At 39.0% G+C, this 14,169-nt stretch overlaps 3 protein-coding genes across 4 annotated transcripts in view; 2 read left to right on the top strand and 1 right to left on the bottom strand.

The window, feature by feature from the left end:
* LOC111338231 (ubiquitin carboxyl-terminal hydrolase 38) overlaps window positions 1–757 on the bottom strand; it is an 8,816-nt gene extending 8,059 nt beyond the window's left edge. Inside the window, exon 1 of the mRNA XM_022944675.2 lies at window positions 1–757. This exon is cut by the window's left edge and continues 251 nt beyond it. Within this exon, the coding sequence (XP_022800410.1) occupies window positions 1–679 (679 nt within the window). The 5' untranslated portion in view covers window positions 680–757.
* Window positions 758–1,886: 1,129 nt separating this feature from the next.
* Window positions 1,887–10,819, top strand: LOC111339151 (uncharacterized). The gene is made up of 4 exons (XM_022945745.2): window positions 1,887–4,633; window positions 5,013–5,111; window positions 6,238–6,930; window positions 8,415–10,819. Exons 1-4 carry the CDS (start codon window positions 2,320–2,322, stop codon window positions 9,119–9,121), a joined length of 3,813 nt encoding a protein of 1,270 aa, XP_022801480.1. The 5' UTR covers window positions 1,887–2,319; the 3' UTR covers window positions 9,122–10,819.
* Window positions 10,820–11,342: 523 nt separating this feature from the next.
* LOC111339057 (anaphase-promoting complex subunit 15) lies at window positions 11,343–13,882 on the top strand. Of its 2 annotated transcripts, none has more exons than XM_088734361.1 (4): window positions 11,343–11,532; window positions 11,945–12,034; window positions 12,718–12,828; window positions 13,356–13,882. In XM_088734361.1, exons 1-4 carry the CDS (start codon window positions 11,404–11,406, stop codon window positions 13,380–13,382), a joined length of 357 nt encoding a protein of 118 aa, XP_088590487.1. In that variant the 5' UTR covers window positions 11,343–11,403; the 3' UTR covers window positions 13,383–13,882. The 2 variants fall into 2 exon arrangements, with proteins under 2 accessions (XP_088590487.1, XP_022801368.1); XM_022945633.2 differs by having other exon boundaries at window positions 11,357–11,532; window positions 11,963–12,034.
* The last annotated feature ends 287 nt before the right edge of the window (window positions 13,883–14,169 follow it).

Here is a 14,169-nt window from a genome sequence, read left to right as displayed (position 1 = left end):
GACTATCTCCCACTTTGGAAATAATCTTAAAAATCTCAGTTAAAACTGGAAATAGCAGGGGTTTATTCTTTGTCCACATCTTATTCAAGAGAGCCCCAATGACTGCACCATTTTGAATACATGCCGTCATTTCCTCTTTTGAAGTTTTCGGCAGTTCAGTTTTGCTTAAAGCTCTAATCAGTGACAGGTTAAACTGGAGTAGATTTTCGCCAACCGGCCAACAGTGGTTATACTCGATGAGAAGACGTGCCACAGCCGCACAGAAGTCCGTATTCAAATTCTTTTCCGCCCAGATATGAGCCCTGTGGCGAATTACTGTGTACATTGAAAATATCTGTGGTGTGTGTTGAACAAGATCAAGGGAGGTGCGTAGATAATCCACAAAACTCACAGATAAATTTTCGCGCTCAGCAAGAAAAGATAGAAGGAAACTTTCTGTAAAATACTTCTGAAAGACATCTTTTTGGCGTTTAGCCCATGTGGTGAGCAAAAGTCGACCAGTTTCATTCAAAAATTGCGAGTTTTCATCTATCATCCATTCAGTTCCAATTTCAAAGATAGATCTGTTTTGATCCTCTGGGACATTCCCATTGAGTTTTGAGACCAGCTGTTGAATAAGAGACTTCTTGACGCTTTCAACGTGATCTGAACTTGCGATTCCCCTCAATATTTGGTCCATGATGGCGTAAAAAACAAGTTTAAAAATAGCATTTGTTGATGAATCCTTCGACGTTTTAATAATTTTAGTCCTGACAACATACCCGGATGTCACGCGGTCAAGAGGTCTGGGAATGAAACACAAATATTCACCAACTTGTCCCCAGTACCCTAGTCGGGATTGGAGACATTTTTGGAGAAACCTTTCTTAATTCGATTGACCTAAATTAATTGTCTCTTTACTTTCTGTATACATATGCTTTCGTCTGGAGGACTTCAGCTGATTTTGTTTACCTGCTTTCATTGCGCTAAAAAGACTTCTAAAATCTTTAAAGGTATACATGTGTGTATTTCTCTTTAGAACAGAATATCCTCTGTTTCTTCTCTAACAGACAGCACTTGGACAGCTTTATCGTTTTTTCCCCTTCAGGATGTAGCTAATGTCTCGCATTATAGATCTTCCGACATCTCGTAAATAGGTCAATCTCAGCGAACCCTAATTAATCACTAGTTAGTTACCTATCCCCAAAATATCATATTTCTGTGGAAAAAAAATTCGACGGCATAGCACTTCCATAAAATAACTCTGCTTCATTCCGGCAATTTTGGACTAATCGTGGAACAAAATTTTTATTAGTTAAAACACATCCACTTAACTCAATATGCAAAGAGAATCTACATAGACATATTTTGGCAACCGTTCCAGAACATCTCTCTCTCTTTTTTATGGTCATTTAAAATTGGAAATATTGGCTTAGAACAATTTTGATTGAATGCTTTTCCCCATATTCTATGATATCCACTTCATTTCCGATTATTAAACGAGGCGCCAGAAAATCGGACTCAAATAAAGACTTTGCTGATAAAATAAGTACTCATGTCAAACCATCTGAAGAGCTTTTCAAAATCACCCTCACATTTATCTTTTATGTAAGCTTCTCGAAATTCAATGTTCTTAGACGCGGGAAAATTCTTAAGGGATTTGTTTTCCTTTTAACAGAACAAAACAGATTGAGGACATTATCCTGTTTTGAACAAAAGCTCAGTTTTCAGAATGAATAGTTTGGGACAATATTTACAAATCAGCACCCTTAAAAACTATTTGTGTACACCGCTTGCAAGGGCTTTGTGGTCTTTTGTGTAAGCAAGGTCGCAACTAATTAACCAATCGAATTTCTAGTTTTGAAATTAACTTTACAATCATGACGCTTCCATGGTGTCCGATTTCTATTATCTCATGACTGTTAACAAACCCCAACAAGAACAAGAGCGTGTACAACTTTTCTTATGGCACCCTCATGGTATTCTCGCGATAAAAATATTTGCCACGACAGCGTCAATCGGCTTGCAAAGAACCAAGTTTGCTCACTTTGAACTGACTTAGCGAAGGCAAACAGCGATAATCCGCAGAGAACATGCCTGAGGCCAATATCTGACGCACTGGGGCACAACAGTAAATGACAACTTATCAAGAACACGTCAAATTTTCATACAATATAAATCGATATCAGTTCCCAGGGGACCCGGTTCAAGAAAAAACCGTCGATCTAAATGGAATTTCGGACGTTGACAATGTCCTCTGGCTTTGCACTACTTTTAAAACATGTTTAACATTCTTTGACAAGTAGTGTTGTTCTGAGGGACGAGAACGAGAAGTAAATCATGGCGCAGAATGGCCGCGACTGTAGAACGTTCTATTGCCGAGAATGGGTGTTTGAAAAAATCCAAGCTTGTGTTGAACGGAGAAAACAGCAAGAAGATACTAAAACGAAAGGGGCTTTTATTTTAGGAGGACCCGGCTCGGGAAAAACAACAATTTTACGAGAACTTGTGTGTCCGACAACTGAAGATGGTGTTCAAACGGAGTTGGCGAAGAAGGTTGTTGCTTCTCATTTCTGCCAAGCCCAAAATGCAATTTCTGTTTCTGTTGCAGACTTCATATTAAGTCTTGCGAGGCAGCTCGCTAAAGCAGAGGAGCTGAAGGCGTACGCTGCTAAATTCAACGACCCCCAAATTCAAAATCACCTTAAAAGTGAACAGTGTATTCGAAATCCAGATCGTTCTTTTAAAGAAGGTATACTACTGCCTCTTAATTCGCTTCCACCGCCTCAAGAAATCTTCTTGGTCTTGGTGGACGCCATTGATGAATCTTACCTACATTCTTTCGATTCCGGCGTTGCATCTGGCAGCCGAACTGTTGCTGAATTAATGGCCACACACCACGATTTACTCCCTTCTTGGCTCTTTCTGGTGGTCAGTGCAAGAAAGCAATCGAAAACAGTCACTAGAATGTTCACAGGATTTCGAAAGTTTACTTTAGACGATCTTCGGAAGGCGCATGTGGTTAAGGACATTCAACAGTACATTTTGAATCGCTTAGACGACGAGCCCAGTTTGAGAAAACACCTAACCCGAGAAACGGCCGAAGCATTTAACCAGCTTCACATCAAAAGCAACGGTTGTCTTCTTTATTTGGAAAAATTGTTAGATGGAGTGGTAGATGAATTTTTTACCCTAGATGAGACCCAGGAAATTCCAGGCACTTTGTCTGGTCTGTACCTGTGGCTTTGTAACAGGTTATTCACAGAGGAACAAGTTGACAAGATCAGGTTGGTCTTGAATGTTATTTTAGCAGCTCAAAGGCCTCTTACTGACTCTGAAGTGTTCTATGCAGTCTGGACAAAAGACACAGATCTAACTATGGAAGACTTTTTGGAAACTCTTGACTTGATGTCACATCACATTCTCACTGATCACAATGGTGTGAAAAGCATATCCCATCTGTCCTTTGCTGAGTGGCTCTTGGATGCAAAGCATTGCACACCAAAGTTTCTTTGCAATCCAGCAGATGGGCATGCCATGCTAGCATTGCACTATACTCAACTCTCTCAGAAACAACAGCTGGCCCATCCACACCAACTTGCCTTCCACTTGAGCCGTGCATCTTTTAGGGAGTTTTTCACACAAGACCACCTTGCTCTATGGCTTCTGTGGAGTGGAACTCAAATCTCAGACATCCAACTTAACACAGATGCCCTGAATCAAGAGGTTGCACAGCTATTACTAAATGCTGGTGCCAAGGTTAATGAACTTGAAGAACAAGCTGCTTTGCTTCCCTTTGCACCAGAGACAGAAGATTCTGTCAAAGCTCTGTTGGAGAAAGGAACATCTGTTGATCGGGTTGACAGTTCCGGTAGAACATTGCTATGCAATGCTGCATTCAATGGTAATGTTGACGTAGTACGACTTCTTATCAAACACGGTGCAAATGTCAACTTTTCAGACACATCTGGACAGTCTCCACTAATGTTAGCATCAAGGCAAGGTCATAATGAAATTGTGTACCTTCTTGTGAACTGCGGTGCATCAGTTAATCACTGTGCTGATGATGGATGCACTGCATTGAGGGCTGCAGCGTCAGGTGGGCACACTGATGTTGTGTCTGTTCTTCTGGATCACTCTGCTGAAGTGGACTTGGCTGATGATGATAAACGTACCGCATTACGCGGTGCATCGTGGGGTGGTCACAGTGATGTTGTTTTACAACTACTTCAGCGTGGGGCAAACCCTAATCTTACTGACAAAGAAGGAAGGACAGCATTGATTGCTGCAGCTTACATGGGTCATAAGAAAGTTGTAGAAATACTGCTGGATCATAAAGGAGAGATAAATCATGCAGACAATGATGGAAGAACTGCTTTAGCTGTAACAGTTCTCTGTGTTTCATCAAGTGAGAATCACGAAGCTGTTGTTGACCTTCTATTAAGGTGCGGTGCACATGTTGATCATCCTGATTTTGATGGCTTAACACCACTATGTGTTGCTGCTCTAGAGGGATATTACAATGTGGCCAAGTTGCTGGTCAAAGCCGGGGCAGACACAGGACACTGGGACAGAAATGGACGGACACCTCTGTTTGCAGCAGCTGCTAATGGTCATTGCGATATTGTTGATTTGCTTTTGGCAACTTCAGAAGGTTGGTTCTCTTTTAATTTACAATAATTGTTCTTGTAGCAGGTAGTAACCATAGATATCAATCTTCTCTCTTTAACCAGGTTCCCATGTGTCTTAGAAAACCTTAATACTCTTGGAATCTGAGGTTGAGTCATGGTGATAAATGAAAATTGCATATTTTTTAGAAGATCAAGTAATGAATGCCTTCACTAAATTATTGTTTTTCACTTGTTTGGAAAGGATCTCTTGATTCTAGGTAACTAAAATCATTGAAAAGGTCCTGGAAAATTAAGAGAAGTTAATGCTTTATATGGTCGTTGGATCTATAAATATTATGCAGGTTACTCAATCCTTTAAGACGAAATAAATGTACCAGCTTTTCAATTTAATTGTTACTTCAGATAGGAAACCTGATCCCTTGACCTGGATGTCACCAACATTTTCAATGTTCCGTCCAGACCATAGTGGCTGGAACCCATTGATGGTAGCTGCCAATCAAGGTAATGTTTCTGTAATAAAATAAAAGATTCTTGAAACAGCTCTAGTATGTTGTGACAGGCATCTAACTTCTCCTTACAATATCACCCCTTGAATCAAACATTAAGGTCAGGAGAATAAAGGAATTGATCACCAGCTAAAGGAGCTCTTGATTGTTAAACAAATTCACCTTGTCAGCACCTTGAGAAATGTATAGAGAACAGTATGGAGAATATTCATATGGATGTTGGGGTGCAGGGCTGTGGTCTAGCAGTGCCTGGTGGCCCCTGACACCTTAGTTTTGCTCTTGGGCGACTTGGAAATTTTAGTTTATTCATATAAAAACATATGTTGGGTATCCTGTATTTTGAGGTTTCAGAGTGCTGGGCTCCCTTCAGTTTTTCTTGGAGCACAGCCTTGGGGTGTGAAGATTTAACCCTGTTTGGTGGGCAGGTGTTTCAATTGACTTTTTAGGTCTGTCTAGTTTTTGTAAATGAAGTAGACCTGAGCCTTGAACATCACCAAGAACATTCCAGATCGTCTTATACTTCATTTTTACCCGACAAAGCCATTTTTGAGTGAATTAAGTTGCTACAGATGAAACAGGTCATGATATTGTTTAGAAGTGGGTTTGCCTGAGAGAGCAACTTAATGCAATATTTGGCAATTTAAAGGCCACAAGGATCAGTTGAAGATATTGGTGGCAATCAGCAATCATATGATGTTAATCTGTTAATTCCCAATACATGATTGGTTATTCTCCCATCTACTGTTATGTATTTCCTTATTTCTATATAAAGTATTCAAGAGAGTTTAATGTTAGATTAATATAACAAATCCTTGCCTAAGAAAGTCATTAACCATTTTAAGGGAGCTTTGCAATAGCTGCCAAAATTTTCTCTTTTTTTTTTTTTTTTTTTCTAATTTTTTTATAATTAATTTTTCTGGTTTTAAAGATTTTGTTGCAAAATACCTATTCTACAATACTGCATTTTACATTGTACTCTACAATGTAGTTTTCTGATACTTATTTCAAAAATGATATTGCTACTAATAACTTTAAAACCTTTGTACAATGCAATTAGACTGGGTTTGTAGTATGTTTATAGCATGAATGTGTCAACCATGATGCACATTTTTCTATTACAGGGTACAAAGACGTAGTTTGTTCTCTTCTTGCTACAAACCTTGATGTCAATGCAGTTGATCCTGATGGTAGGTCTGCTCTGATGTTAGCAGCACAGGAAGGCCAAGTTGATGTTGTGTCAGCACTAATTGAGCATGGTGCACCCATTGAACAGGCGTCTTCTGATGGTCGCACAGCATTGCATTTTGCAGCCATGGAAGGGCATGAGGAATGCATCCAGCATCTAGTAAATCTTGGAGGAGATGTCAATCATCAGGACAGTCTTGGACGCACACCACTGTTTGCCGTTTCCATAGAGGAAAACAAGCAGATGGTGGAACTGTTGTTGGATCTTGGAGCTTTTGTTGACTGCAGGGACATGGAAGGAAGGACACCTCTTCAAGCAGTAGCGTGGAAGGGAGCTTATGAGCTTGTGGAGCTCTTTAGTAACAGAGGTGCAGCTATTAATCATGCAGATTGCGAAGGACGCACAGCTTTGATGTCAGCATCATGGAAGGGCCATGTTTCTATTGTGCAGTTGTTAATTCAAAAGGGAGCAAAAGTGGACAAAATGTCCCAAGAAGGAGCTACAGCCCTTTGTATCGCATCACAAGAAGGTCATGATGAAGTTGTGCAAATGTTGCTGGAGCATAATGCAAACATGAATCATGCTGATAAGCTGGGAAGAAGTCCGATGCAAGTTGCTCACGAAGCTGGTAAGCACCAGATTACAGTAGATAGCATTTTGGTATGTTGAATAAAATTTGTTCCTTAGTTGGTACTGTCAAATTGATGTCACTTTCCCATATATGCAAGTCCTTTTTCTTAAAATCCAAGAATTGACATGTTGATTACAAAAAAAAATTTCGGGAAAAAGTCAGAGCATTATTTACACCTTAATCCTTTAATTCCCAGAGATGATTAACATATAACTTCTCCTTGGAATATCCATGCATTATACAGTAAACAGGTAACGAGAATACTCAAACTTATTGGTTAGAAGTTCTTATCTTGATCTAATATCAAATTCTCATAACTAGTTGACAAGGAAATGTGTACCATTTTGAGGGGAGAATTAGCAATCAGATCTTGGACGTTAAAAGACTAATCTCACTTTGGAATACTTTAATTTATACAAAAGTTGACTTTGAAGAAAAACTACTGGTTGTTAACCCATTAATGGCTGCAGCTTTTGTGGAAAACTGTGTTTTGAAGCTAGTCGAGCAGATTTCGGGTCACTGTTGTGGTTTTAAAAGCTCAAACTTACCAAAAACCCCTTGACAGCTCATACACTCGATGGCCTTTCAATCCAAATGCAAAATGGCAGCCTGAAAATCTCAGGCACGCACAGAAAGCAAAATTTTGAGATTGAAAAGTAATGCCCCACTTACGACTTTTACTTTTCTCTCTTTCTCCTGCCCTTTGTTTCCCCTCTCCTTGCCTGAAGTTTCTCCTCACTTGCTGGAAATTTAGTAGGCTTCATTTTGGTGTAGAGATTCTTTAGGAAACTACTCATTATTTTCAAAGCACATGCTCAGAAAGGTAGGTGGGTAATGGAACAAGATTTTCGTGCAGATTTTCAGGTCAAAGTTACATGGTTTTTTGGCTATTTCTCCAATCTCCTTCACTCAATTGCGCTCACTCTGGTATCATTTGTAAGATATTTTCAACCTGTTCAAGTACGTGCTCAAAGTCGTGCTCCAGGGTTAAAAGTGATGACGTCACAAGACGTAGAAAGGGTGTGGGTCCCCATGGGCGCATACAGGCGCACTGGACGTCAATAGGTTAATGTATTTATTTTATCCATTTTACAATCTTGGTAGTTGTGTATAGATGGAGAATTTTTCTTTTTTAATTGAACCACCTCGTGGTTAGCTCAATGGATAGAGCGCTGGACTGCTGTGCGGGAGGTCGAGGGTTCAAGCCCCAGCTGGACCAACACTCAAGGTCTTGAAATAGATGAGAAGAATATGCTACCTTTCTATAACATCAAGAAATGGTTAGATATTCTAGTCTTCTCGGATAGGGACGAATAAATGGAGGTCCCGTCTCCTACAGGGTTAGGGGTAGGATGGGTGGGGTTTATTGGGTGGACCACTCGCATGGTTCGCATATGTTCCCTTCTAGTCCTACTCTACTGCAGTAATGCAGTGAAAATGGTTAGAAAAAAAAATATTTTGGTTCTCTTCTGTTTTTGCAGGTCATACAAGAGTGACCAAAGTTCTGGAGGCTTTTAGCGTGATGAGATTGAATGATGGTAATTTTACCAGTACATTGAAGAGAAAGCTATCATCAGCACAATCAGAAAGTAGCAGCACGGTCTCAAACAGTAGCCTGGCAGAGAAGCCACAAAGATCAGACAGTGTTTCATCCTCAAATAGTTCTGAATCTCCTGCTGCTTCAAGAAAGGAACTTCTAGCACCAGGTTCAACTCATACCCTTGGATCAAATGGAGAAATTCTTGAAGAAAGGCGTTACTCTGCCAGCTTCCATGACTTGCACACTGTTCAGCCTATCAAGGAGCCATGGAATAGGGCCTGCCCACCCTACACATCCGAATTGGATGTAGTGAAACCTCCCCCTTACACAGAGAAACCTGTCGGAACCTCTCTTGTGGAAGATGATGTGGTAACTGTTGCAACTGTGCCTTCTCCATCCAGCAAACAAAAGCAGTTTACCTTGCTCCACAAAATGAAGCAAAAGGGTAAAAGTGCATTCACTTCCAGTGGTCAGGGAAAACGTGGAAAGGTGATTGGCAAGCTTAAAAGTCAAGGTGAAAAACGTGGATTTTTCTCTGGCATTAAACAGCTTGGTGGAAGTGCCTCTGGTGCTGGTTCGTCCAAATCCCGAGAGGGAAAACTGGGAAATTCAAGGGGTTCAAATGAGTCCATGGAAACGAAAATCTAACTGTTGTTACTGTGGGCTTTGTGCTTGGCTTTCACATTTTAGTAGCTAAATTACTAAGTGGAAAAAAGGTTTTGTTTGCTCTTGACACAACGGAGCACACTGCTGTACCAACCTTTTACGCTAGTTTTTTTTTGTGGCAAATTTATGGTCTCTGTTAATGCAACACAATTTGAAAAGGATCAATTTTCAGGCAGGGTCTAATCCTGTGGAATATATATATCTTATTAACCAAGCGCGAGGGCCGTACTGGGAGAATATCGGCCTGAGGTCTTGACAGTACGGACCAAGCGCGGTGAGGTCCATACAAAAAAGACAGAGAGCCGATATTCTTCCAGTACGGTCCCGAGCAAGCTTGGTTAATAAGAGATTTATTATAGGACTGAAGTTCAAAGGGACACAAGTGTAGTATCATTCGGAACCATTCGGGACAGTGCCCGGTCCAATACTTAGAGAATATTGGACCGGCAATAGAGCATTTTGATTGGTTGATTTTAGTTATTGGCCCTCTGACTGCCCAAGTCGTGTAATAAAATTCACTGACAGATTCTATTTCAGATAAGGAGAGATGATTGTATGAAATCTTTCAGACATAGTTTGTTACTTGTTAGGTCATCTCTTCAGCTCTGTTAGTCTCAGTATTGGTTTAAAAAGAAGGGAGGCTGATCTCTCTGAAGTTGATTTGTAATTTTCTGTCAGGGAAGTTTGCATTATACAAGAGAGGTAAATAGGAGCTTGAATGCAGTTACTCTTCATCCTTCAACTCCCAGAAGTAATTAGCACGTTACTTCTCTCTACCATATGCATACATTGTCCAGCAAACAGGTAATGAGAATACTCAAAATTATCAGGTAGAAGTTATCTTGATCTAACACCAGGTTCTCATAACTAATTTACAAGAAAATGTGTAGCAGCTAGAGAGGAGAATTAACCATCAGATCTTGGAAGTTAAAGGGTGAAGAGAAATTGGAGTGAAATCTTTTATCTTTTGCTTCATGAGACAATTACTTTAAGTTTATTTTCATCAATAGGTGCTCAGTACACGAGGCAGTTTAAATTAATCAGAGATAAATACTGATTCTGTTCCATGCTTAGATTGTACAACTAACAGTGAAATATCTACATGTTGAAGGTATTGAATATTTTAAAGTGTTGTTATTGTAACCATGAAAAGAATAATTGTTACAGAAAGCAACAGTTATGTTTTTACAGTATAAATCTTTACATATATGCCTAAAAGCTTATTTAAAATGTGCAGTATGCGACATGTGAATGAAAGAATACAAAACATTTACATAGAGAAAGGTTATAAATTTTTTTGCCTGTCAAGTTTTCTCTTAGAGTGGTGTTTTGAAATTCAATGATGGACACATTTCAGAAAAATGTGATGTTTGTACAATTTTTTTAATTTAGCATAGTGTAATGTATATTAAGGTTAAGAAATAGCAACTAAAAAAATAGCATTTTTAAAGCTTGTTGAAATTATCTAAATGCACTCAATAATTTGTTAAGTCAATTAGAATGAAGTAGCTTTTATGTGATAACATTGTTAGTATTCATTACATTACATATAATGAAATAATTCTTGAAATATTGCCTTGAATTAGTATATGATAACACCAAGAACCTTTTGCAAACTCTATAACTGAAGTCTCCCTTTTGCAAATTAAGCTTTTATTAAACAGCAGCTTTTTGAAAGTGTCCAAATCAAGCTATGTTTGAGATTTTGACCAAATACAGATTTAACACAGCACAGCAGAAAAGTCAGCCAGCATTTTTGCCCAAAGTACACCCACTTAATATCTTGTCTTATCAGTTACTGATGGAAAAACTAGGAATGAGATCCTCTGCTGCAATCTGTGCTGCGACAAAATGTTTCTCTTTTTGTAACATAACAAGGAATAAGGCACATACTGGATGCATGCCCCATTCATCCTAACCAACTTCTGGTTCTTGTGGCAGCAGTGCATCACATTATCAGTCAATTTCCAGGTAATAACCTTTAGTCTTTTGGTTTAGTGGCAGAGCACTCTGCCTCCTAACCAAAGGGATTTGTACCAACATGATGAAGACTGGGTAACACTAAGTTCAAAATCTGTCCAAGGTCCACGGTACAGCGAGACACTCGGTCAGGAAAATTTACTCCCTCCTCGAACCCGTGACGTCGAGAGGAGAGAGAGAGAGAGAGAGAGAGAGAGAGAGAGAGAGAGAGAGAGAGAGAGAGAGAGAGAGAGAGCCGAACCGTGTCAGCGGTAAATTCATGGGAGTATTTCAAAACATCAAAGATGGCGACCTCATCAGCAACATTTCCATCTCTTCTTCCCCGAGTTGCGGACAATCTGTGGTTCACTTTGGAAAAGAGATCAGACGATGACGCTGCCTTAGCGAAAGAAGAGGAAGAATACGCTGCTTCGGTTTGTTGCTAGAGATTTTTTTTCTCTGCTTGTACCAAAACAAACGAGTAGTTTTGAAAATAGTTTTTTTTATATCAACGGAATTATAAATTAATGTAAAATTACTTAAAACGACAATGTGCAAGTTTCCCTTTGATCCTCGGAAACCCAAGTAGGAAGAAAAATTTTGAAGAACTGAATAATATGATCAAAGTACAGAAACTAAGATCTGCGAATAGAAAGCGTTGAGAGAAACTTACAGCTAAATTTTGATGTAACTGTAAATGTACACAGAAGGATACCTTTATATTCTGATGGTGTCATGAACGCAATAGCCTGCAATTTTTAGGAAGTGCGAGATGTTGTTTTTAGGTTCCTATGGGTTTGCTGGTGCAATAAATGAAATATTTTTTGATATATTACTGTATAACAGTGGACATTTCTATGGCAGCTAAAAAGGATTGCAGAAAAGGGCTTTGATATTCCTCCAGTCGGTACCAATAAAACCAAAGACAGGCAGGAGGTGAGGTTGTTATTTATTCATTATGTATGATATGTGTACCAACTTGCCTTTAAAACTGAAGTCTTGTCTGAGGAGATCCCCCCCCCCCCCAAAAAAAAAAATGTCTGATTTGAAAGGATACAAGATATTTGGGATGAAATTACAGTGTTAAGTCAGGGAGACAGTCTAAGTGACAGGACACTACGAAAAGTTCTCTACTGTGGGACTTGGTACACATATACTCCACAACATTTTGGGTTTGGAGGCAGTAAGTAAAGGCCTCACCATATTTTAGATGCTAACCATTTTACTGCAGGGGGGTTGACCAATAAGTTACTTCTCCACCCAATGTCGACATATGAGTAGCAGAAAGGTCTGGAGAGGAGATAGTGATGTTAATTAGGAGATATTGTCTGATTTAACATTAAATTCTCAAAGCAAAATGTAAGACAGGTAGTAGTGAGAATGAATTTTTAGATCTTAGAAGTGACAGGGTCAACTAGCTAAATATTTTTCAAATTAAGCCCACTTGTCTCAAAGAGAAAAATACTGGTTTTCAAAGAAATAATTTTTTCCCATGATGAATTGGAATGGGTTGAGGAACTAAATAGTTAAAATTTTGGTAAGAATGACTTAAAAGTCTACTCTGCAATCACTTATTTTGAATCTTTGGTCACTCTTGATATCTTGATATCATTCATAAGAGACTTGATGAAGATGATGACGAGATTGAGGATGATGATGATTCAGCAGAAGAAATTGAAGATGAGACTGATGAATATGAAAGTCCAGATGCTGAATCAGTTGAGGGCGAGGTATAAAAAAAACAAGGCTTGCTCTATGAATATTTCAACTAGTTGTTGCAGTTTTGTTTGAGATCAGAACTAGGATACTGTCAAATTCAGAACTATTGTTTTGCCAAGGGAACTATGCAAGTCAGACAGGAGATAACTCAACAGTAAGTGGGAGGGGTAATGAGATTGTGGTTTTGTGTTTTTCTTGATCTCCAGATTGGCTGCTAGGGCATAAGAAACAACAAAATATTTTTAATGATTGGAAGTTGATAAGGAAAAGTGAAGAACAGCTCCCCAAAAAACTGTCGGCCGACTTTTGATTAACTGTTGGTCGACTTTCGGCCGGCTGTTGGCCAACTGTCGTTTACCGCCTTTTATGAAAATCTTCTGCCAACAGTCGGCCAACTGTTGACAGCATGTTGGTAATCTTTTCCTCAATTTTGCTATGATTTGGAATTATCTGACCTAGGAATACTGAGCCTTTGTCTGTATATTGACTAATCTACTTTGTATCATTATGACTTCCCTTTGTAATTTTTTACCCACAGGTTGAGATGGAGTCAAGTCTAATTTAGGTTTCCCTTTCAAATGAGATTGTTATCAAGATGTTTCCCATTATGATGTTGTACATCTTGGAAAGCATTCGTTAAAATTTATTTTGGAAAGAGTTTGACCCCTAATCATGTTGTGCAAGAATGCCCACAGAAAGCTCAATCTGTATGCTGTGCAGTTAAACATATAGGGGCTAGATAAATGTAGTTGGTTGTAATGGGTTGTGGCAACTACTCAACCTCTGCTACAAATGGTCTCTTATTTATTAATTCAATTTTTATTTCAATTTTTAAATTTCGTGGTTTCTACCTTCTCCTGTGGAGTACCATCTTTATGTATTGATGAGCAGAAACTGACAGGATGGAACTCAGGATGGAACTCAGGAAGAAAATTGTATAATGCCACATCTTTGTATTTGTGAATATAGATGTTATAGTTAATAAAATGTCAACAGAATAATGTAGAACTAAAAGTGTTTATACCTCTGGTGTAGCACAGTATCATTAAAGCTTGACTATTCCAAGATGGTGGACATGTTTTAGTATCTACAACTTAGAGAGACTATGTTCATTTGGACCAGGGTGGCTTGGACAACCCTATTGCCTCAGTTAGCTTGTGCAAGGTAATGTGGCTCACACTGAGAACTGTATTTTGTTTTTGGGGTTAGATTACTTCCAAACAAATAGACTTTTAAACAATTTGATCAGCATGTGCCAGTGAAGTTAGTTGTGTCTTCTTTCTTATGCACATCCTTTCTGACTAGGGCATTATTTGGAGAAGGTATGGGATACAGGGATGTCACAAATCTTG

This window comes from Stylophora pistillata, chromosome 9 (assembly GCF_964205215.1).
Source record: "Stylophora pistillata chromosome 9, jaStyPist1.2, whole genome shotgun sequence".
NCBI lineage: Eukaryota > Metazoa > Cnidaria > Anthozoa > Scleractinia > Pocilloporidae > Stylophora > Stylophora pistillata.
Note: the sequence above shows the minus strand (reverse complement) of the source record. Positions and strands in the feature narration are given on the sequence as shown.